The sequence below is a fragment of the Seriola dumerili genome, unplaced genomic scaffold, assembly GCF_002260705.1.
Source record: "Seriola dumerili isolate Sdu_G_001 unplaced genomic scaffold, Sdu_1.0 BDQW01000025.1, whole genome shotgun sequence".
Lineage (NCBI taxonomy): Eukaryota > Metazoa > Chordata > Actinopteri > Carangiformes > Carangidae > Seriola > Seriola dumerili.
The window spans coordinates 6,560,942-6,586,822 of record NW_019174280.1 but is presented as its reverse complement, the minus strand read 5'-3'; the positions used below and the strand labels follow the sequence as shown (position 1 = coordinate 6,586,822).

General features: G+C 40.7%; 1 protein-coding gene across 1 annotated transcript in view; it reads left to right on the top strand.

Moving 5' to 3' along the window:
- LOC111236123 (neurexin-3b) overlaps positions 1-25,881 on the top strand; it is a 281,111-nt gene that overhangs the window by 80,878 nt on the left and 174,352 nt on the right. Inside the window, exons 7-8 of the mRNA XM_022764739.1 lie at positions 1,005-1,443; positions 5,529-5,912. Of these exons, the coding sequence (XP_022620460.1) occupies positions 1,005-1,443; positions 5,529-5,912 (823 nt within the window). The remainder of the gene's footprint in view (positions 1-1,004; positions 1,444-5,528; positions 5,913-25,881) is intronic.

The window sequence follows — 25,881 nt, the reverse complement described above, 5'->3', positions numbered from 1 at the left end:
TATTTTCTCTCTCGCACAGTTTCCTTCCTTTCCGCTGCCCTTATTCCCACCAGTCTCTCCTCCCTGTTTTTTTCCCTGTCTCTTTCCCCCACGTCTCGTCAGTCCTCCTCGGCTCTCGGGTCACCTGTGTTGATTTACTGTCAAATCTTCTAGGATTATCGGTAATCCCACAGCAGTAAAATCTGTTTGCTGACAGCTGTGCTCCCTCTAACAGTGTTGCTGTTTCCTGTGCACACACTGCCCTATATACCAGAAAAGGCCTGTCTTCCTCCCCAGAAAGGAAAAAAAACAAAGAAAAAACACTAATTTTCCACCTCAGTGGATTCCAATTGACAATATTCTGCTCTCTTTTTCTGTGGTATTTTGTTGTATTTGACTGTAATGTGGGACTGCTTTCTACTTTTATGGATTAGAGGGTTGAGCTGAATTTATTGTGGGTAAATAGGTATGATATTGGGTATATTCTCACAGGGTCACAGATGCTCCCGTGGGGGTTCACCCTAAATTCATAAAGCCTGCTTTTTTGAACATTACAGGGGATGACTCACCGATAATTTAGCCATTGCTTCTCACCCTTCATCCAGTCGGCAGCTGTTCAATCAAATGAAAATATAGTCATGGATTTGTGTACAATCTCCTTTCCATTGTGGATAAATTGAAGTTGAAATAGAAAATGATTGAGTAACAAAGTGGGCCACTTACACCTTAAAATATTAGTTATGAGTATTGATCCTGCTGTCCTCCAACCAGCAATATGTAATATTACCAGAGTATGATGCTATAATATTACAGTTTTGAAATAGAGTGCAATTCATTCACATAGAAATAAATATTTCTCAACCATTACTGCAGTGGCAATTTATCCCCTACAGCGGCAAATTGTGAACAACTGAAAAAACAAAAACAATTCCTGCTGTGGTATAATAATCATCTTTACACTTGGATGCATATCATGTATTTGTTGCTTATATGAGAATCCTCCAACCCTTGTATTTCTTCCCCAGGTGGTGTACAAGAACAATGATATCCGCTTGGAGCTGTCCCGCCTCGCTCGTATCGTGGACCCCAAGATGAAGCTCCAGGGCGACATTGTCTTCAAGTGCGAAAATGTCCCCACCCTCGACCCCATCAACTTCGAGACCCCTGACTCTTACCTGGCTTTGCCGAAATGGAACACCAAACGCGTGGGCTCCATTTCTTTCGACTTCCGCACCTCCGAACCCAATGGGCTGATACTCTTCACCCACGGTAAGCCCCAGGACCGACGCGATGCTAAGGGCCAGAAGAACAACAAGGTTGATTTCTTTGCGGTGGAGCTGCTGGATGGAGGGCTGTACCTGCTGCTGGATATGGGGTCTGGGACCATCAAGGTCAAGGCCACGCTGGCTAAGGTCAATGACGGCGCCTGGCACCATGTGGACATCCAGAGAGATGGACGCTCAGGTGAGGATGGAGGGGAAAAGGAAGGAAGAGAAAAACAGTCATTTCAAATTTGAATTTGAGTTTTCTCTTTTTGAAGTAGTTGTAACTAAAACATCACAGATGTTTTGCAATTACATACTTGTAGCTACACAGTTTATCAATATTAGAAACTTGATTTCTGTTTAACGCAAGCAGCAACCTCCAGGGCTGAAAAATGAAGCCAACACAGAAGTGCAGTTCTTCAAATGGCCACTTGAGGCTGACACCAAAAGCGAGTGCATCCCCATAGACTCCCATGTTAAATGCCCAACTTAACAGCAGAAATAAACATGTCTACAGCCTGGTACAAAAAACGGTTTTATTCTCTATAGATAATTTCTCCCTTCGTGGCAACTGTACATGGGTGAATCTTTGTATAACTCACCCTTTTAAATTTTATTAAGGCTTAAAGTTATGCATAATTGATGGTCTGCTGCTGTGAGTGACAGTTGAGTGAGCGTATACTTGCCAAAAACCGGCATGCACCGAGGTTTCGATTCCACACACCACCCCACTTATTCACCCATTTTGGGATTAGCTGGGGGGGGTAAGGTGTGGTCAGGTACTGCCAAGATGGTGACGCCGGAGCAGACCACTCTGACCCAAAAGCGCTTTTCAGAAACCAATGGGTGACGTCATGGAGGCCGCATCCATCTTTATATACAGTCTATGGTTTAACATCACAGTTGCAGTTTGTTAAGTACTGTGATCAGCTTGGTGCTTTGGAAAGGCACTGAGGGCTCGTTATCTCAACGGTTTTTCATTCTTGTCTCTCTCTTTCACACACAAGCACAAACACGTAATCAAGAACGGCTTCAATCAGAAAACTGAACTCCTGCCTCAATTAGAAATATGTTGCCTTTGGCCATGCGGTATATGAATTTATAGGCAGAGAGCTGACAAGGCAAATAATCTGCCAGAGAACAGAGTAATCAAGCCGTGAGAAATAAAGGTACACTACTGTACAATATATCCTAAAATACTGAATTGAGAATGACTAATATTTTCTGCAGTGTTGCTATAGAGACTTGGCTTGTATATCACTTTGTAGAGACTGTCTCATCATTTATTATTTCCAGTAGGAAATCTACAGTTTAATTAATTAATTCAAGAAAAAGATCCACAATTGTTTTTATCGTTACAACAATCATTTTACTGATTATGTTTATGAGTGGTCTCTACTCCCTAAAAATAATGGCAACTGCTTGTCCTCAATGCCCATCACTTCTAGAGCCTTAAGTGCTGTTGATTCTGACCAAGAGTCATCAAGCCCATCATCAAGGTGTTTAATTTACACTATAAAACAGCCAAAATTTAGATTAGAGAGGCTGTAGCCAATCTCATGCCACTACATGCTCGTACCTGCAGAGAAGCTGATGAAATTCCCATCAGCATCAGCTTCACTTTGTGTTAACTGCTAATTGGCAAATGACAGCGTGCTAACATGCTTAATTAAGGACGTGAACCTGGTAAATGTCACACCTGCAAAATATTAGCATTTTCATAGTGAAAATGTTAGTCTAATATTGTTTCGTATTAATAGATTGCCATTTATTGATTTTTGTAATGGCTTACTTATAAACATAGACTTGTAAAATTGCATGATATTATCTCTTTGTTTGTTTTGTTTTTCGCTGTTGTCTCTTAGATTATACATCATAATCAATGCATTTCAGTATAGTATTTTACTCTGCTTTCATATCTATAGTGTATTGTGGTTTAATGATAGTGAAAACTGACAATTTTATTTACACTGTGGCCTACATGTAAAACCCAACTAGGGACACTAGTTGAAAATTGGCAACAGATATAAACTCTCTTGCATCGTCCCCACTAAATAAATGAATAAATAAACTAAACTAATTAAACTAGACATAAGAGAATTGTTTTTAAAACAATTTTTGAAATGGGAAGTAGAAATAGGAAACAGGGAAATGATTATTACTATTCTACAATATTGATAATAATGATGCAAATGGTTTAAATTGGTGAAATTGTTCAGCTGCCACAGTGGAACTGCACCAGCAGAGAGAATCAAAGTTGGAATCATGTTACTGCTTATTTCAGCATCACATCCACAGAATGATGTAAATCTCCTCAATACATTAATTTCAGCAGTGATTTATTGCCAGGACAAAGTCATACCTCTCTCTGGATAGCTACTGTGCTTGTTTCCCCTTGTTTCCTTCCATCTGTATGTCCTCTGACCTCCAAACATGGGCAAATACACTGAAAGTATTAGAAGAAGATTATATTAGAGAAAGGGGTTAGAAACTTCTGTTGCCTTGAGCTCCAAACCCAACACAAACTCTGCATTAGGCGGGATCCTCTAGAGGACTCGGATGTGTTAGTCGGCGCTACAGCCTGTGTTATATATCAGGTTAGAGCAGCCAATTTAGCCGTGTGTCAGAGCTCGCTGCTTTGATTAATCACCGGCACAGCCCCCGGTGCGATAGCAGAGTAGAAAGTAGGATTTTCACAGGGAAAAAGAGGAATGAGACAGATATATGGATACCAGATTGAGGGATGGTTAAGAACAGGCATAATCACACTTGTGGCTTGAGTGAAATGTTAATAGAAGTTGCAAGTGAATTAAATTTCTTGTCCACAAAGAGCTCTTGCCAAGATCTCTCTGTCTGACTGCAAAGTGAATGTAACACAAGTAAAATGTGAGAACTCATATTACACCATTTCAGACGAGCTAAATTTGGGCTTTATGAATAAAGCAAAGTTTTTATTCTTGGCCTCAGTTAAAGGCTGATAGAGAGGTGCAGATAGAGGTAATATATTACAAGGAGAGATCATCTGGACTCTTTTTTTTCTTTTAATAATTTATTTATGTTTTAAAGGCCCAATCTATAATTATTACAAGTGTATACGCATATCGAATTGAAAATTTTGAAGTAATGAAAAAGGTTTTTGTGATTATGATTTGAATTCTAAAGCTGTGCACAGATGTATAATGAAGTCTTTATCAGCATTGGCAAACTTCTGCTACTGGTTTAAAAGACCTGTCAATCATTGTGGGATTCACAGCAGATTATAACCTTGTAGTTTATCTTTTAAGGAAAATAGTTTTTCATTGTTCCTTTTGACTCCTTTTGAAATGAATGAAACCATGTGAAATAAGATACAGACGTGTTGATGGAGTCTAGCTGCGATCACACATCATTTCTTCTAATGATTTTGTCTGTGGTGTAATTGTATATTTTTGCAATATAGATGAGGGAATCGCTGCACCTTTGTTTCTACATAAATCATACATTTTGTCAAATCAGCTTTGCCCACATGCTTCCATGGATGTAAAAAAAAAATGTAAAAACATGTATATAAAATATAAATCTTTCTCAGGTAACATAGCCTGTAGACATTTTGGGCTCTTTGCGATGGTATAGAAGATGCACAGTGACCTTGTGCCAGTGGTGTGGTTATTTTTGTTGAATACAAGCTTCTTTTTTTTTTTTTTTCTCTGCCGCCCCATTCTGTAATTTTGTGACTTAAATAGAGTTCCCCTGAAGAGAGTGTTACAAACTCAGTGATCGGTGCAATTTTGGCTGCCAAACATAGGTTTACACCTCCGCCCACTCAGCCCTCATCTTAGCATGGAAGTCTATGTCCGCTTTTGTAGAGCTTTTGATTGAGAGTTACCAAATCTCTTCACCTCTGTCTTCATATCGATGAATAAAAATGGGGCCACCAGTTTCGCATTTAATTTGAACATATCATTTTTAGTCAGTGTTAAATATCAGTTTTGAGGAGATGTCAAATACTGTAAATTGAGGGCAGTCGCTGTGACTTGTTTTCAATGGAGTTCCTGTTATTTCATGAATTCAGCTGAAGCAAGTGCTGTTTTCTGACAGCGAGCAAAACATGACAAATCACTTAACTAGTAGAACATGACACTTAATTTCTAAAAAATCCAGCTCGAAACCACTGACATTATCTCACTCTGCTTGCTGTTTTTTTTAACCTATATTACAGGAGTAGATTACATGGCATATTGACACTCTGCATTTTTGTAGTGTAGTATCTTGCTAGTATTTAGTAATGTGTTTTTCTTCCCTCAGGCATCATCTCAGTAAACAGCCGCAGGACCCCTTTCACTGCCAGCGGGGAGAATGAGATCTTGGACCTGGAGGGGGACCTTTATCTGGGTGGTCTGCCTGACAACCGGGCGGGTTTGGTGCTGCCCACCGAACTCTGGACCGCTATGCTCAACTACGGCTATGTGGGCTGCGTCCGGGATCTGTTCATCGACGGACGGAGCAAGGACATCCGGCAGATAGCCCAGTCGCAGAATGTGACCGGCATCAAGTCCTCCTGCAATAAGGTGACGGGGAAACAGTGCGACAGCAACCCCTGCAAGAACAACGGGGCGTGCAAGGAAGGATGGAACCGCTTCATCTGTGACTGCACCGGGACCGGCTTCTGGGACAGTACCTGTGAGAGAGGTGAGACTCGTTTACAGCCATTTTCCTCTATGTGCTGGGTGTGTTTTTGTCTCTTAGAGTGATAAGTTTTAAGTCCTGTTGGGTGTGTCAGAGGGCTTATTGATTTGCTACAAAAGGACTTTTTAAAGAAGCTACAGCAGCTGTACTCGTTTTATGTGCTAAGAAATCTGTTTGTCATTGTGCTTAAGGAATAGTGCTGTGTAACTTTGTGTAGATTAGAGGACTCAGATAAGTAGTAGCCTTACAAAGCTGAATTATCTTTTGTGCTCTCCTAAATATGGTTGCAGAGAGGCAGTGATGTAGCCACTGTCTGCTAACAATAGCTTTTCTGAGCAAGTGGACAATGCTCTGTTTCAGGAGACAGGCACAAGTGTGACTTGGGACACTTCCCTCACAATATTTATGGAAGCTTTGCTGAAAGATTTAATAGGATTTCGCTTTTTCTGCCAAGTGGCTTTGGAAAAGCGACATTTTTTTTTCTCTTGCTGGGGAAGGTTCTGGAGTGAAATTGAACTTCTCTCTGGTGGTGAAATGGCCTCTCCTTGTCTGGGTTTTAAGAGCTTGGACGCATTAAGTTTTTATGGGACGGCGGAGATAGGGACACTCCTAGCTGTGGGAGAGTATGTTATCTGACCATTGTTCAGACTGTTCTTGACTTTTTTTTGCTACTATTTTGCAGAGCTTTTCGGGGTCAGTAGAGGGCTTTAAGTACTTTCCTAAGAACTTGAGGTGTGTAAAGAAATGTACTTGTCGGAGGAATAATGAGTATCTGGAGAGAATGTTGCTACAACCAGGTATAAGTGTGACTATAGGGGAGTGGGCCTGTATCTTACACAGAACATGGTCTCTTTAAAAGAATATTGTATACTGAGATATGTTCCTTCTATGCTGCTGACAATGTAAATGTGCAACCTACCATAAAAGTTGAGGAAGGAATCGTAAAGTAGCTTTTCTTAGAAACAGATAAAATTCAAAGTCGAACATAGAAACACATGTTCATGATATACGGTCATAAATAATAAAAATAAGAGTTAATTTTACATGGCAGTAATGCAGAGTACATGTACTGTCCTTTTGTGGAAGAGCTAAACTTCCAGTGGGAGCTGAGTTTAGGAGCCGGAGCTGTCTGATGGAGTTAACCTCGGCTTAGCCTGACTGTTGTGTCTATTTTCGTAGCAATCCCATGATGTCGTATCTGCACAAATGGGGAAAAAGGCAGCTGTGGAGGCAGCAGCGTACTGCTGCTAGGAAACGCTCAAACAGAGCCAATGCACCTCACTGACCTTCCACCCACGGGAAGAAAACATTAAGTCACATGTCCCTAATGCTCTATACAGTCCCCCACCCCTCACTTCTTCTTGTATCCTGTTCCGTTCCCTCCCACACGTCGGTGTCTGAATGGTCATATCTCTGCATTCAGTGAGCGCTGTTGCCGCTGGGCGATAACCCACGGGACCATGTGTCGGCCCTCCAGTTCTGGAGCTGGAGAAGAAAGCTTCAGTCTGGTCAGCAGTTGATTTTTACTTTGCACAACAAGACTTGATGTGGTGAAATGTGCTGATGGAGGTAGTGCTGTCTTGACTGAGTTCATGCCTCTGGATTTTAGTTTCTTGTTTGAATCCCTCCGAGACAGTTTATTTTTTTGGAGGTATGTTGCTGCAAATAGAGGTTTCAATGCCTCAACACACAGTGTAGTCTGAGTTTATGGAGAGAATCAACCTGCAACAATTTTAACAATTAGGTAATCATTGTAAAGGGGCACTCCACCAGTTTTACACATAAAGGTCCGTTTACTAGTCATGCAGAGTACTAGTGTTTAACACCTGGTGGCTTTCCAAGGTCTCAGGGAATTACCCTGATGATGTCATTCAGTCAATTAATGAAAGGGTGTAGGATTATTTTCCCTGACTATGGAAAGTCACTCTTGTGAAACCTTATGATGTAACACTAAATCATTGGAATACACCTTTGTGTTTCATCAACAACTACTGCCAAACATTTCATGCAATCCAATATTGCTGAGTTGCTGTTATTTGTGCAGACAAAATAAACACTTGGATAGCGACACCTTAGCCTCCGGGAGCTTCGGATGAGCTTTTGTTGTTTATTTCTTTCATTTCCTTCATATACATTCCCTACATTAGATTAGTTGCAGTCCAAAAGCGAGATGTAAGTTACAGATTGCGCTGCTAAAAATACAGTTTCCTTTAGATTTAGGAAAAGTTTCAGCATAAACAAAGATACACCAATATCTCTGTATCACATCACATCAAGTTATCTCAAGGCACTTTTCTAATGGAGCAGGTCTAGACAGTACTCTTTATTACATTGATTACAGAGACCCAGCAATTCCCACCCTGAGCAAGCACCGTCCATCCATCCATCCGTCCATCTCTCTATCCATCCATCCGTCCATCCATCCGTCCATCCATCCGTCCGAAACAGAGACCGAAACCGCAATACCAACACCCATGACCTTGTGTCATGATACCGGAAGACAGAACCGCTAATCCCCCCAAATTTATTTCACAATCAGCACTATTACATATGTAAATCACAAAATTATCATACTATTTAAAGTTAAGAAAGCTCTATATTTTGCTAATATTACACATTACACCTATTTTATTGTCTTCTAACTGCGTGTGTCTTGATTATTTTTGGTCCGATCAGGATCGACTGATCACACCTGCAGTAAAAGTTGGGCTCGTTTAATTGTCTCAAGAAAAGACAATAACCCTGAAAGTGCACACTCTCTGGCACAGTCAAGTCAGCAGTGTGGGATCACACTTGGGGAACAGTAATCCCTCTGGTGTTTTCTGGGTATGCTCTGTGGTCAGGCCTGAACAGCCTGAACTACCTCAGCTAGAGCTCCTGTCAGTGTGAAGGTACAATAGCTCGATAGCGAAGCCCTCTCAGTTTGCTGAACTGCTCACTTTGTCACACACAGTGAGGCCGGGCCACCCTGTGGAGGAATCTCATCTCGGGCTGCTTGTGTCAGCGATCTTATTTTTCAGTCACTACCCAAAGTGTGTGACCACAGGTAAAGGGTTGCAAAGCAGACTGAGCAGTAAATTGAGAGCTTGGATTTGTAGCTCCCTCTGTGAAGACAGTCCTCAGTGCCATTCCCCCTGTGGTACAATAAAAAGCCTGCTTTATTTCAGCGCTTTCACTTTCACTATCTCCGCCATCTCTTGTTAATAACGGCTCACATATGCTGAGTGATCCAACTTTTTTTGTCTGCTGTCAGACTCAGATGTTCGGCTTCATCCTGACTGTTTGACCCTAAACTGTGATCTGCACATGGGAGGTCACCGTCTGATAAAACCAGGAAGACAACGTCATCTGCAAATAGCACAAGGTCTGGCTGTCGGCGAACTATATTTACAAATTAGTCTGATCACATTAGCTTCTATATTCTCTAATGATCGCTTGTATTACAGTTCAGGGTAGAATATTTCTGAAGCTAACCCAGCAGCCCTTGAGATGATGAAATTGCTCTGATTTGAAATGTTGGGTTTGAAATGACGTGGTATTTTCTTTATTTCAAAATAAATGTGCAACACTTTGGAACAAATGGAATTGTATTAGTCATGCTGGTACAATAGTTTATTTTCCTCCTTCTCCGTGCATTTAAGCAGCCCCTGGAGCTCCCTGGTGACAATATCAAACAACTACTGAGATGTATTCACACATGGCGCTTGCTATTGATCTCAAGCACACTATATGGTACAACAGAGAATTGTGCTTGTATGATGAGACAAGGGGTGAAATGATAGAGATCAGTGCTCACCCGGGGAGTGCAACAAAGGTTATGCATTTACATTACAATGATTGGCCTTTGCTGGTGACTTTGTGCTAGAATGTAAATAAGCTCTTTTGTCTGTCTTTGTTCGGATCAGCCTACACTTTTTTGTGATATCCTTTAATTCAAATGGATTTCCTTGGCAGGCATCGGAAGTATTTGTCACATTGTATTAGTATTTCCATCTATAAACTCATGAAGTCAAAGCCCTCTCATATCAGCACAACCAAAGTCAATATATGTGAGTTCCTCTTTTAATAAGTTTGACTGACTATTCTTTTATGTGTCAATAGTGCTGGTATGAACTACTAATACTAATACTAACTAATGCTGCTACAGCAAAAGCAGAATGTAAGGATTTACATTACAGTTTTTCTATGTTCAATGTCCCGCATTAGTTCTCCTTCAGTTAGGTGTTTATACATTAAGATTTAACAGCCTATAAATCCGGCTCTCGGTGCCATTGCATAATTTACTGCTACAACATAACATCTACGTGCAAGACCTCCTCATGCACCATTGCTGATTTTTTTTTTTTTTTTTTCCCCTAACTGTAGAAAACCCAGACCTCATTGAAGTAGTTTTAGCACATTTTGCACTGATGATATTTTTGGAGCTCAAATAATGGAATCATCAGAAATGAAAGTCTCAAGATAATTTCATCATATTTGTATTGAACAGAGCACATCGCTCTGTGTAATTTCTTCTCTTCCACTGGGAGCTAAAAAGCTAGCAATTTTCTTACTCTGTTTACCAGAACGAAATGCAGCATGACAGATATTTTAGCCTGTTTGAGGAGATCAAAGATCGTACCAGGCGATAACTAAGAGACAACAGCGCTTTGTGTCTGTTCTCAGTTTTCTACCTGGTATCTCAGCCAGGTTTGGTATACAGATGATTTCTGTCTCTTATCTTTGGTGTCTTTTGTTTTTCTTTTGCCATGTGTATCTTTTTCATTCTCTTTCTTCAAATCTCTCCCTCTCTTTTACTCTATGTATCTCCCTTTTTATCCCTCTAGATTTGTTTCCCACAAACACACACACACACACACACACACAAGCTCCTTCTGTTTGGCATGTCTTCTTTAACCCAGCCCATGAGACACGACAGCACCTGTGATCAGAGTTCTGCCGTGGTATCACAGAAACAGATGTAGTGTCAGCCTGGGAGCCAGTCACTGTGTGTGTGTGTGTGTGTGAGTGTGAGTGTGAGTGTGTGAATATATGCACATACTGAATATCATGTATAAGAAGCCATGAATATCAACATTCGCTCTTTCTGTGTGACCATATGTTTCTTTGTCTGCGCTCTGTATATGTTTGCATCCATTCACATGATTAGCCTTTTTTATGACCGTTGATGCTCGTGGGTGAGTGTTGTGTGTGCGTGTGTCTTTCTACCAGCCAGGCAGTGTCAGTGCCCCATGCAGGAGTGTGATACCGGGGCCCTGGCCCCGATAGACCCCTCTCGTCTGGGTTGTGACTGGAAGCGTAGCCCCGCCAAAAACCCATCTGTCTGTGATCTGAATTCAAATAGGGCAGCCTGGCTCGGTGCGGCCCCAACAGGCACACATGGCGAAGAAAAAAGAGGTGCTGCTTGCTTAAAATACAACACTGTGCTCGTGTATTAACATAGTTTTAGGGGAAATTATTGCCGTCGCACACTGTTGCAGTTCGACTGATGAGGCTTGTGGAATTGACGTGTTAATTATTTATTTTTGTGACCCGTTTTTATTGTTTTCTTATGTGCCAGCTTTAATCATTCGCCTAAGTGTAAAAAGGTTGTTTTTGTAACTTAGCGCTCCATCTGCAATATGTCTAATTGGGTTGATTCAGGAGTGTACGGGTGTAGTTCAGAGTAGTACTTTAAAAATTGATGCTGAAAAATGATTTTCTTCTCAAATAGCCTGCAGTCAGATCCCCAGAAAGCAAAGAGAAAGGAAATCATTACGCTGCTGTAATGATAATGTTTCAAGGTGGGCTTTGTCCTCTCTCTCATCTTTGGGAGGCAGCTCGAGGCTCTGTTCCTTTTTGATTGTTACATTCCATTACATGAAAAGGTTACCCAAATGTTATTCCCCATAAGGAAAACTCAAGTACAACAGATTATTCAGGTCGTATTTGAGTCGAACTTGTAAGAGGTGACATTAATTCAAGACTACAGGGAAGTATATTTGATGTCATGCACTGACTCTGCCAAGAGACGGGGAATCATGTGCGCTGCCTCCATTCAGCAAGCGAGTCAGCCATTCAAACAGTCAGCCAGGAAGTGAGGCTTTGTGTTTGTAAACCATGTGTGGGTCTGTTTGTGTGGGTGTGGGAGCTTTTAGGAAGCCGGGGGTGTTGCTGACAGTCATTGGTTGCTGAGTGCTGTGCAGCTGATAAAGTAGCCCAGTTAATCAGGTAAATAGGCCTGTAATGAAGTGTGTTTGTCTGACGGTGTGCCAGCCCAGCGCCAAGCGATCCCACTGAGACTCTCCTCTTTCTGTCTTTTCCGCTGCATCTACACACACACACGCACACTCAGACACCATCAGACTCAGATACACAGTCAGGAACACACAGACACAAACACAAACACACACACGCACCAATCCACTGGAGACAGATTGGTTTGTGTCTAATGCATATTGCATTTTCCCTGACAAGATGCCACCGCCCACATACAGTAAGTGCCTGTGTTTTCCCTACTGTCAGTGGAGAGCAGTCGTGATGGCTCCGGGCCTGAGCTGATGGCTGGAAGTGTGTCCACCGCGGATTTCTTAATATTTGTGCCGGAGGCGATACGCCGCCTTAACTACCATCCGTTGACACGTTGGTTCATTCATTTAATTCTATTCAGTTTAATTTTAAGTCGCATTTATTTATATGATTAATTGATTAATTACAAGAATTTCAGGTGAAATTGGTCAGGCTCCTCTAGTTACCATTTAGACAAGTTTTTTTTTTTTTTTTGCGCATTATTACATTTCTGCCTAAGTTCATACACGTCTTAATCGCATCAATCACACTGGTTCTCATAAAGACAGAAACACCACAAGACACACACCATGCAATTACCTGCTCATTTTGCTCGATGTTCATTCATAGTGGCAGAGAAATAATAGGCTGCCACATGGCTTTTACAGTTTAATCATAGGTTGCAATTGCAGAACAGAGATTGAATGACACTGATGCTTGTCACCTTCCCTAATAGAATCTTGTAACCTGAGTATAACATTATTCTGCTTTACCTTTAGCTTGTGGATGAAGAGTGAGAAAAAGGTTTACTTTAACAATAAAATGCTTCCTTTTGCAGATGATTTGCTAATTGTCTTTCGTGGGTAATACATTTTTCCCACTGCAAATGACAAGAGAAATAAAATCATATATTTGACAATCATATAAGAGGTGAGGTGACTCCTAAAGTTCACCACAGGGTGATAATACATTTCATATGCAGCAATCTCTTGTTCACATAAAAACTTTATGGTTAACCCTTAATTTGGCTGCTGTCTTAACATGATGGGGGGGGGGGCGGTATTGTTGGGTTGTGTTCTCCCACTGCACCATCTCTGCACCCATGTTGATAACCTATTAATCTTTAAAAAGAAATCTTTCACGAACCCATTTGTATTCAGATGGGGTCAGTTCCTCAGATATGCTCAAAGCCAGCTCCAACAGTGTTAGAGTGGCATAATTTAAATGCTTGTCTAAATTCCTTTCCCACCCACAGAGGGATGGGGGGGGGGAGAGAAAAAAAAAACATGATCTTTTTTGAAAGTCTCACTTAATCCTTGAGCCCTATAATAACCCTTGTGTAATTGCAAGGCTGCTTTTGTGTGAATAATTTCTTAAGGTCAGGTACCAATTACCGCTGTATGATTTTGGTTCAACACGTCGACATGTGTACATGTGCTGTATTTTGTACATGGATCTATTTCAGTACACATCAAATCCTAACCCATTATATTTTCCCATAATTTATTTAAAACAGCCACTTTTTGAAGAGACTCTATAAATACCAATAACAAATACAAAAAACTCAGCACACATGCATACGTGTTGTATCTATACTGTATATATGTTGTGTTCACATGAAAATATCCAGTCAGACAATGAATCTACAGTATGCTGATGTTACTGTATCTTTAATGTCACCTTTACATTGAGTACATTGAGCATTTTCTTGTCATATTTTTTGGCTTAGCTGTATGAAGTTGTGACCTCTAGTCTAGTTGCATGCTAAATGTAAGGCTGTCATCACCTGTTCTAACTTGTGGTAAAGGAATGTAATACAGTGTAATCCATGAAAAACATGTCTCTTACACTCAAGGTCTCTTAAATTCTTCTGATTTAGTTTTGAAGCTCCGTTGTGTTTCGGGGCTTTTGAGATACAGATTAAAGAGAAATGGTCAAAAATCGAGCAGGAGGATTTTAACTACTACCGCTCCAAAAACAATAGATCTTACATTTTCCACAATGCAGCTGTCTTTCATTGGACTCTGTTTAGTGGAGCTGGGCAATATCACTTCAAATCAATGTCATGATTATTTCAGACTTTCACCACGATTACAATTAATGCATGATCACTTCGGCGCTTATCAGTCTCTCTGTTTTTTTTTTGAGCCATACACTCTTCATATTCAGCAATATGATTGTGTTCCCACTGATTATATAAATTGGTGATGTCACCTTTAGTCGCTATTCATGTTGCTTTCATCACCGTCTGGTAGTCATGACTGATAAGACCCAATCAGGATGTGAGGCAGGTGTCTGCATCATTGTCTCCAAAAGTCTCTGTTTCTGCACGTCCAGACTACAACGCAACCCCTGGAGTTTTCAAACTAAAACCGTTTGTTTCCTAAAGTTTCCGTTTCAGGGTCTCGAATATGCCAGAGTAGTGGACGACGGGCGTAAACGTAGCGAACAGTGATGTGTTTTACGATTAAAACGTATTAGTGTGGACGTAGCCCTGAGGCTCAGTTTGTGCTCGTGTCATCTATATCGTCAGCTTCAGTGTTCAGTATTTATTTAAGGGGACAGTTCATGAACGTATTGGGGAAAATTAACTAACCGACATGAACAGGATTAAGTCGTGAGAGGTTGTAAATCTTTTTCTGTTAGCCCTAGTATCGCCTACTATCTGGTTAATGCGCATGTCTCTGAAACTCTATGGTTTTAATTTGTGATGCAGAGTCAGTCATCTCCAAGCCCAAGCTCAGATCAGCCTCTCAGGTTTTAGAAAGCTCCTCCAGTAGTTGCCAACTCCCTGACTGCTAAACTGAACCTATTGAGGAAAATCAATGACATGATGCTTCAACACTTGATAAAACTGCGCTCTGTACCTGTCATTTCTTTTTGATGTTTTGGCATTTGCTTTTGATGTTGCTCTCTCTAGTTTATCCTTGAAAACTGTTTTTGGTTTTCACTTGGTAGTTTTCTGTGTCTCCTGATTTAAAAGGCCGACATTAAAAAGTTCATATCTATTTGGTTTGGACCCGACAAAGCGTACGAATCATAGTAACAAAGGGATTGAGAGCCAATGGTGCTTTTATGATTTTAAGAAAGGAAGAATTAGTGTTTGTAGCTCAGTCTCCAAGGTCATATTTGAGTTTGGCAGGATGAGTTGATTTGTGCAGTATAAAACTCCCATCTAACGGTTGACAATTTGGTTTGAATAGAAGAACATCACTTCAATGTTGATAACAGTGGATATGTCTGAGTATGCGCTACACAGCCACTCACCTTTCAGCAGTTTTTCTTTTTTTCCAGCTTAGCTGTTGGCATTTGGAGAAAGCCATTATCGCTGAGTGTGATAGAATGAGATGTACAACTGGCGCCTTCCAGATACTTTTCCACTGTTATCATAAAGTAGATATCCACACAGAGAGGGGAGGGGTGCGGAAGCCTTTAGAAGCTGAGGAATCATTTGGCGCTGCCCATAGCTTTGTCACTTGAAGTGAAAATAGTTTCATCTTCCTCTTCACTCAACAGCAGACAGCTGAATTTGTAGAAAACAACTGAGCTTGTGTTTGTGTTTCTCCCTTGGGTTGCCTTTCTTCTTAATGAAGTGATCCTATTTAAAAATCCACCACACACCTATGACCCCTCCCCTTCCTCTCCCTGCCCGCTGTGCTGTAACTCCCTTTTCACCTTCGCCTTTTCTCTCGCACTCCTCTTTTTTCCCAGCCCCACTTCTCAGCATAAACGGGTGATAAGCACCTTTGCCGGGACATTTATCTCTGCAGACAGAGAAAATGACACTTCAAGGTCTGCCCTGACTAACAGGCCAGTGCTTACATACATAACAGGAACGAAAGGAAAAAGGGGGGGGGGGGGGGAGTAAAATGGAGGATGACAAAGACAAGGAAAATGGAGAAAAGAGAATGAGATTGAAAATACAAAGGAAGGACGCTTATACAAATTAAGAACGGAGACGGATGAAGGCAAAGAATTAGCTGGAGAAGAATGGTGGAACAGTCAGAATGTGATAGAAAGAATTTCAACCCAGCAGTATGATTCAAATATTGTTTGAATACACCATTATCACTATGTTGATGAAATAGAATAGATTTTTTAAAAAGATTTAATAGATTTGTTTTGCTTTAAATTTTATAGTGTGCCATTTTGAGCCGCGTACAGGCGGGCAGTGAAGGCTCGCCGGCCGTAGATGTGGTAAGTGATTCGCATCATTTAGCACATGATGCCTCTGTGGCGCACTGCAGGTGGTAGATTTGAAGCATCAGCAGCAGCTGCACCTGCACTTCCTCATTACACCTAAAGTTACTATATCACATTCACTTTAGAGTAATAATAGTATGTCCAGTACTGTAAGTCACCGCTGTGCTTCATATTTTATCTATTCAACCTGTCTGTGTGGTATATTTTTCTCAGCCCTGGAAATATTTGTTTCTCTTCTTGGGGTGCAGCTAACAAACATGCAGTGTGATCGACAGGTGTACACCTCCAGAAAAAAAATACAAAAGAATATGTCGCCATATATCAAGCTCAATGATGAATATAGTGTATTTCCTCATGGGAAAAAAAAAGAAGATATATTTTCAGGAATTGTTTTACTAAGTTTAGAATAAATATGTCAAGGTGCTCTGACACACTGCTTGAAATCTTTAGTGCATGCTGAGTCTTTGAAAACATGTCAAAACATGTACATCTGATCTGATCCTTCCTGTTGCTGCTGTCTTATGTTTGAATAGAAAATCACTCATCTTTCTACAATAGCCAATGTCAAAGTGAAGCCATAAATGCATCATATATTGTCAGAATATTACAGTCTGACCATGTAAATAAATGTTTGGCTTTTCTGTTCTTACATTCCAGCAATTTGCTTCTTTTTTTAATTAAGTTTTTTTCTCCATTTTAAGATTCATAGCTGCACATATACACATCGAAGCCTAACTGTTGAGATGCTGTGTGCTCGCATGTGTGTGTGAGTTTGTATGTTGGAGCTGTTTTGCAGTTTTGCAGCCTAGGGAAGCATGCTAAATTAATCCTATTTCATTTGAAGCTGAAACGTGCCTGTGTTGTGCTGGGTGTAGAAAATGCCCGGGCCCTGCATATTAAAAAAAAAAAAAAAAAAAAAATTCCCATCCCCAACCGGTCCCAACAATGAAAAACAGGCCCCTCTATTCACTTCTCATCACAGCTTTGTTCCACTTGTCTTTTAACACTTATCTGCTTCCCGCTGCTGAATAATCGTTGAATTGAGCAGAATAATGAGTTTGGTATCTTCCGCATTATCAAGCGTGTCACATGTTTTTTTGGAGCCGAGTTCTGTGGTTCGGCTATTGGCACAATACTGTGCTGTGACTTGGAAGGTTTTTATTTTTTTAATTTTTTTTTTTCTCCCTGAAATGGATTCATCCACATTTCACTATCCTCTTATTCTTTCCCTCGCCATTTGCTGAGATGATGGTTTTGCAGAGAGACGCTCCTAAGTGATTGGAGGTCATGTCGATTGAATTTTAATTCTCGTGGATGCCAGCTGTGGCAATTTTCGCTGAACACATGCAGAAGAAATACAGAGTGAAATGTCCTCTCCTCTCCTGCCGAGGAGATTTCAGTTGCCTGCCATTAAAGATGGTGTTTCCTGCCTGCGGCGCCAGAAGACAGACTCATGGCGAGCTGACAGTCATCCTCCTGTGCTGGAACAGTATGCCAGTAGTGCCTGACGCAACTCAGCTCCACCGATTCATACAGTACATGGAAATGAAAAAGGAACAAGGAAAGGCTGAGGTAGTAGTGGATGGATGGAAGTGGAGTGGGAGAGAGAGAGAAGTGCAAACTGTTGACTGAATTGCTGAAAATGCCAGAGAGGCAGCGGTAGAGAGACAGAGATTTGTTTGACAATGTTTACCCTGGAGAAGAACAGATCCTCCTGCACTTTAAAAAACGATCTGTTCGTTTCCGTTTTTTCGCTGCTTGGAACATTATGCTGTTGCTCCCTAATCCCCATTTGTAATTAAATGTGTGCTTAGGAGCTGTACTGGGTTATGTAAACCCTGACTCTCATTGTGGCACACTATGCTGAATAGGGAGGATGGGAATGTGCTGCATCCATCTTCCCCCCTGCTTTCTGTGTCTTGTGTCTCATTTCATTCTCTTGTTCTTCCAGACGCACGCAAACTCGCCCTCTTCCCTCTGTGTGGCTGTCCCACTCACTCTCACACACCCATACACGCACGCACGCACGCACGCACGCACACACACACATACACACACACACGGAGCAAGAGAGAGATAGAAAGAGAGTGAGAGCACACAGAGGAAATCAAGCCTTCAGTGTTCGGCCATCTGAGAAATTGACAAGTCTCCAAACCTCTCAGGGCGGCAGGGAGAAGGTCTCCCAGAGAGACTAACTGATTTTTACGATAAAAAGGGAAGAAATAAATAATAGTGTTTTGCTGGCTGTAGTACCTGGCCCTCTCTGGGGTAGTATTTGCGATTGTATGTTTTATAAAACAGCGTGAATTTGAATTTTCATATAATATTCTCATGCTTGAAAAGTCACTTAATTTCTGCAACATGATACTGAAGTCTGCTATAGTTAATGCAATGCCAGATAGCTTGATTGTCATATTGATTTTATTTGCTTTTCCCATAGCTCCACCTTTACCTCCTACTTATTCAATCCCCCTCCTTTTCATTCTTCGTGTTCTGTCCTGTCTTTTGCACTTTCGTCATCGCCGTTTTCCCATTTCGTTGTTGCATTTTTTTTTCACCTTCCTCCTTCTCTTTTCTACCGCCTGCTCATGCCTCCACCCTTCTCATCTCCACCCTGTACATCTCCTCACAGCTCAAATGAGAAGCTGGTGTCAACAGCAGCTGGCAGTCTTTGACTTTGCTGCCCCCTGATGGAGCTGTGCTTCACTGGTTGTGTGTACATATTGCATTTTGTTTCTCTATCTGTTTAAATATTAGAGTTCTCTTTTTCAAGGATGGCACTGGCTTTGTTGAAAGTTAGTGAGGTAAAGCTTGTTGCAGCTAAACACACACTGGTGCGTGCCCACTGTGTCAGGCTAAGCATCTCCTCTGGAGTCCTATAACGGTAGCTGCTGTACATTTCATTTGCATACTCAGTGGTTTAAACGCTACAGAGGAGGCACAGCTCAGTATAGCAGATGTGGAGGAGTTTTACAGCATTATAAGCCTGTTCCATTTGTTGAACATGCTGCTGCAAATGAGGCAGATCAAAGTTCTCCTGGTAGAAGAGTTCAAGTCGGGTTTCCCGAAATTTAGAAAAAGCTGGGAAAAAAGAAAACCCACAGGAGAACTGTCTGCTCTTCCCGCATACTATCTCCCATTGTACATATTTTAAACCGTACTATTTACAATGATACTGTTAGCTTTGCTGTTACAGCCAGTAGTGAATGTACCGGCCTCACACACACACTCACAGTCTGCTCGTCAGATGATCTCTTTAATCTCAAGTATGCTTTTAAAATCGCCCTTCCCTTTTTTTTCTTTACTTTTTTTCTTTTTTTTTCTTTTTTTTTTTTTACCTTAGTTGCAAAACACATCACAAAAACATTAACATTAAATATATTTACTGATTTATCTTTATCAACCCCTGGCAGATGCAGCAACAAAATGCACAGTCAAGGTGGGAAAACTCAGCAAAGAGCAAACCCATAAATCAAACTTAGTTTATCAGTAAATTCTCCCTGCAGACGATCCCGGCAGCCTGTAAAAGGTGCAGAAAACTTTGCCTGCTTTTATTTTCACAAAGTTTATAGTCACCAGCTCTAATCATAAGGGTTGGGGGGGGTGGGGTGGACATCTTGCCCTTTTTGCCCTGAAGTGTTCTTCTATTACACCATTTTCTAATGGGACACTTCCAGTCTTCACTTTTGCCCTAAAGTCATAACCTGACTGTCCCTCAATTTACCCTTTTTGACCCCAGTGAGCCTGATTAGTTCATGTGCCCCCCAAGTGCCCTTCTGTTTGGCCCAGGTGACCTTATGGTTGGCTCAAGTGCTACTTTGGGTTCTCTCAACCTGGTAGTAACTCCAAGATTAAAGCTAACTCTCTGCCTTTTAGAGAGTCTGTTCACATGTTCAGGTTAATGCACAGGTATTTGCAGTTTGCAGATTGTTCTATATGTGTATGTTTGCTTTTGCACCCAGTGACCCATGTGTTCAGCTACCCACTAAGCTGAAGTTTTACACCCATAAATCATCACAAACTGTCATTAATCATAACGTCAACAGCCTTCAGGTCAAACACAGCCACTTGGCTTTGAATAATCCATCTTATGGTGGCGTGAGCTACCAGAGCGACTGTTGAAGAATGCCATTCCAGCAGTGGGGTTAAGCCAACAACATCGTGGGAATGATGAAGTCCTTGTGATGTTCCTGACCTAGAAATACAGCAAGAATAAATAGTACAGTTATGATGTCCATTACAAAATCATACTTGAAATTTAATGTGCAGAGGCGTGTTTCAGAGACCGATTGTATCTCTCACATGTTGATAAATCTCTACGGATTTACCTTATCCCCGCCTAAAGCCTGTTCAATATGTCTGATGCACAAAACCGCTTACTGTTTCATATTGACGCTACACCAGCCCTTGTGATTTTTGATATCCTGATAAATTCATCTCAGCCTGCTTAGGTTGAGCACAGCAGAATATTTGGTAATCCCCGTGAGTGTACTGACCTCCCTGAGTTTTTACTGTCTGAAGGGGATGTCATTCTTCAAAGTGCTTCGTATGTTCTATTTCCTAAATCTGGGTTGAGTTAGAATAGAAGAAATATAGAGGAGATTAAAGAACAAAAAAGAAATTTGGTTTGTGACCTCGTTTCCCTGTGTCAATGGATACCACAATGACATGGTAAGGCTATACAATATTTTAGTTGTCTTAGCTCAGCCTGTGAATATTTTAACAATAGATCAAGTGACTTTGTCTAATATGAAAGAGTTCACTCGTAGAGATCAACCATAAATGAGTCACCCAACTGCACCAAGAGCTTAAACAACCACAAAATAATGAGTAAATGTAAAAAAAACAAAAAAAAACAGGTTATAGCAATGACTGACAGGTGTAGGCTGAAGCCATAGCTCGTAACTCCTACCCTTGTCACTATGTAAAATGAACCAAATTTCTGAACAAGCAACATTGTCATTTAGTCTCTGGTTTGGCTTTATCGCCTGCTCATTCTGTCATTATAAACCCATTTTCTAGAAACAGCCATTTTCAGCAGGATACACTGTCTGTGTGCTCGCTAGCTAGTGCTGCTTGTACCCAGAACTAAACAGCGGACAAAGTTAGCGACTAGCTAGCTAGTGAATAAAGATGAAGATGTAACTAGCAAGCTAGTGAAACGGATATTTCCCTCAGAAGTTGGTGGAGACCAAAACTGAAGTAAGAGGAAAGTTGAGCTTTCGATTTACATTCATCACATGACCAGAAACATGACAACAAATGAATATTAATGTTGCTGTGTCAGTTGGATGTGTCAACACGCAGTTTGCTAAAGTGTTAGCCTTAACAAGTTATGACTGTGTTTTTAGCTTTTAGCTAGGTTGGTTCTTCTTCCCTGAAATTATTTCGTGCAACCTCTCACACAACATAGTGCCGTGGGAAATGTACATTTTGACATTGAAAATGACCTATATAATTCATTATTATCAGCACTACGTTAGTTAATCATCAACTCAGCAGTCAGTTTGTATGTGTGTATGAGTGTGTTTATGTGAGTTTGTGTGTGTGAGAGAGAGTGTGTCTCCAGAGTGAATCACGTGGTGCGGATTACTGTGGATAACATCCACAGCCAACAGCCTCCTCTGTTGAGTGCAGGCATTTCCTACTGTCTTAGTGTGTACACACATTGTACAAAAACAGAGTGCAAACACACCCACACACACACACTGTATATGTACACACGAAAGGAGACAAGGACACACTTAGTGCCTGTAAGATTCTTCATCGATGTCCTTATCCTTGCTGTCAGGATGAGGATGTGATTTTTGATCTTTAAAGGTTGTTGACAGCAGACTTTAAAATGTGTGTGTGTGTGTGTGTGTGTGTGTGTGTGTGTGTGTGTGTGTGTGTGTGTGTGTGTGTGTGTGTGTGTGTGTGTGTGTGTGTGTGTGTGTGTGTGTGGGAGAATGGTTGACAGGCATTCACATTAAACTCCACAATGACAGTCAAGGCCCTTGTTGGTTTGTTTATTTAAAACAAAGACTTGTCACTCTGGTAAGGAAAAAAAAAAAGATTAGATAATCCTACACAGTTACAGCCAAGGCAAGTAAACAATGGGAACACAGAGAGAAAAAATGGAGAGAAAGAAAACAGATTTCAGAGTTTGAACAGGACTATAGTATGTGTGTGTGTGTGTGTGTGTGTGTGTGTGTGTGTGTGTGTCTGTGCTGAAGAGATTTGACTAGTGCACTCCCCCCTCTATACCCTGAATATTTGTGAAGCTTCTCACTTAATAGCTTTTCTCCTCCTCCTCCATCTTCTGCTTCAATTGGACTGCTAATTATGTAAAGTGTGTGGCTTGCTGGAAAACACACGCATCCACACATGCTCTCACACGCACAGACTGACAAGTAGCAGCTTAATTACCATCTGAAATGACATCCTCATTGCTGCTGATATCTCTCTTAAGAAATACCAAGTTACAGAGCAGCACATACTGAAGCTACAACTGTGCCACTGCGTTTTGTATGTGTGTAAGGTTTCATAGAAGTTGTGTTGTCCAATGAAACAACTCTAAACGAACACACACTAAACACACACTGTGGTTACATGGAGTGCAATCACCTGCTGTATCTTGCTGAGACCCGTTATTAGCTTTGCATTGGGTATGAATGACTATAATCACAGCAGCCGGCTTCACTTTTTGCAGAGATTGATGTTTAATTCTCTGCAAATGTAAAGTGTTGTTTGGTTCAGCAGCTCAGCTGCTTCCACTTCTTACAGCTCTGACATTGCTATAGGATGCTTTGCATGATACTATAACTTGGTCTGAGATACTGTGATACCTGACTAGCTTAAAGGGAAATTTAGGTTTCATGTTTTTTGCCATCATTCCTATTGGTATAATTACATTATACTTACCAAGTTAATTACTGAAATCAGCAAGAGTGCAAAGCGAAGTCTACTGGGGCAAAGGATAGGAGCGGTCAGACTATCTAAGAGGGTTCAAAGAAATAGTTTGACATTTTGGGAAATAAGCCTCTGTGCCTCTTAGTTTAATGAGAAAATCACTCTGTTAAATATGAAGCTTAGCAGGTAGCTAGTTAGCTAAGCATAGCATAAAGACTGGAAACAGATAGTTTGCTTGCTGTCTGTCCCAAGGTATCAAAACACAAAAATCAAAGTGTAAAAATGACAATGTGTGGTTTAGGGTTATGTTTGGGACTATTCCTTGGCCAGGAACACTGACTTCCTTATGTCTTATTACTTTTATGTTGCCAGGCAACCTGCGCAGTTTATGACTTGCACATTACCTTGTAAAACCACAAATGGTCATTTTGTTACACTCTGGATTTCGAACCTCCTGTTTTCTGCCTTTGTTAAGCCAAGCTAACCTGTGTGGTTCAGCTACAGTTGCCATAGCTGGAAGTTTTTCTGTCCAACAGGCGTTTATTATCAACATTCTATGTGCACTCACCTTCGGTTTACCTCCAAATAAGGTAATTTACGTAATTTTGCTTGTTGACAGCCTCTCTGATCATCTGACTGCCTATGCTCCTTGCCCCACTATCTACTATCATGATAGAAATGGCCAAAAACTACCAAAAAAGATCCAAGTTGTAATGAGCTGAACCTTCCTTTAAAGCGTTTCACACTTTTAAAAAAAAACCAACATCTGGTAGAGTAGGTTCAATATGTCCAAGACAAGTTGTTTATTGCAAATCATGGCAGTGTGTCACTTAGAATTTGATGTTGTGAGAACAGGAAGGTGTGCTCAGCACTGCAGGGCTGTCGGCAGGCCCACCAGTATGAACCTAGAAAAGGAGGACACTGCTGAGTGGAGTTAAGAGTCAATGACCAACACAGCTACAGCTGGTGTGTTTGTGTCTTCTTTACACTGACTGAGATCCTTGAGTCAGTATCTTTCTGCAGATTTTTTTTTTTTTTTGATTCAGTAATCACTACCAATAAATTAACATTTTGGTGGCCAAAAACTAGGGAGATGACATCTCAACATCTTTTACTTATTGCCTTGTGTCTGCTTGTCTTTTTTTTGTTGTCTTATTGTTTGTTATTAGTATTTTATTATTGTTTATTAAGTAAGTATTGTATGAGGCAGAGAACTGATTCTGTCCTGTCAATCACTCCTTGTCAGTTAGGAGTGGAAATTTATAGAGATTAAACTCACCTCAAACATCTTCAACCTACCTTCAGGGGTCCTAAATAAAGTGGGTGTATGTCTTCAAAATAAATTCAGCCTTTTCCTTCTTTTGGTTTTTCTACCACTCAAAGCTTCGAGTCATGCAGTGGGAATAAAATACACCGAACTGCAGTCAACCAAAAACATCCCCACTCCTTTCTAAGACAATAAAAAGCTATTTGAATACAACACAGCTGATCCCTGCTGAGAATAATCGATGACAGTCAGACATGATGGGGACTACTTTGCCCCAAAAAGGATGCTGTGCACCAGCAGACTTCTAAAATTGACTGCTATTATGTTGTGGCTTACTTAAAAAGCCACAGCACAGCGTTGACTGTGGAACACTACAGCACATTGTTTATGTGGTAGGAAGATTTTTTTAACTGATTCTTGGGGGTATTTTGCAACCATAAATAGTTAAAAACAATTTAAAATGGCAAATCACTCCCTTTTTATTTGATGTGTTTTTATTTAGGCATTTTCAATATTCCATGGTTCTTGATTAAATACTTGAAAATTTAATGACATTACATCAGCTTCAGCTGTACTTAGCGCTAATTAGCAAGTTTTGAACTTGGTAAACATTATATCCGGTAAACGTCAGCGTGATAGCTTGGTCATTGTGAGCATGTTAGAATTCAAAAGATAGCATTTACAGCCATTAGCCATTAAATGTGGCTGTATATTTATCTTATTTCCATGTATTGTTACACTATAGTGTATTTCTCTCACCTGTCAGATCCCAGTGGTTTATCATTCTAACCTGTGTGTCAATAAAGATATTAGAAATGTCAGTGAATTCCAACAAAGGTCTGTTTTAGACCTTGCGACTTCTATAAAGTAATGTATTTCAAAGCTAGTAAACTATTTTATTCTTTAAGAAATGACACATCCACTTCCAAGAATGTTTCAATAGAGCTCCAGTGTCAAATTCTCGTAGCCACAATTCTCAGAAATAGTTTACCTAGGGGTTTGTGCCAAGTGTTCTAAAACTCCAGAGTGGACATCACAGTTTGTTTTATATGGTGCTTTTCACGTCCTTCCTTGTCTCTTTGAGTTTTCTGAGCTGCAGATTGACTCTCACCAGGTTTTTTTTTTTTTTTTTTCTTCTAGTGTGAGCCTGGGACCTGACCTGGCTCACAAATCAATATATGCCTCTGTCAGTTAGGAGATCAGTCTGTGAACCGGCTGGGATGCATGTATGTGTGGATATTTGAGTCTTTTTTTTTTTTTTTTTATGTGTGTGTCTGTGTGTGTGTGTGTGAGAGAGAGAGAGAGAGAGCAAAGGAGACACGGAGAGGGAGGGAGCCTGTGCAA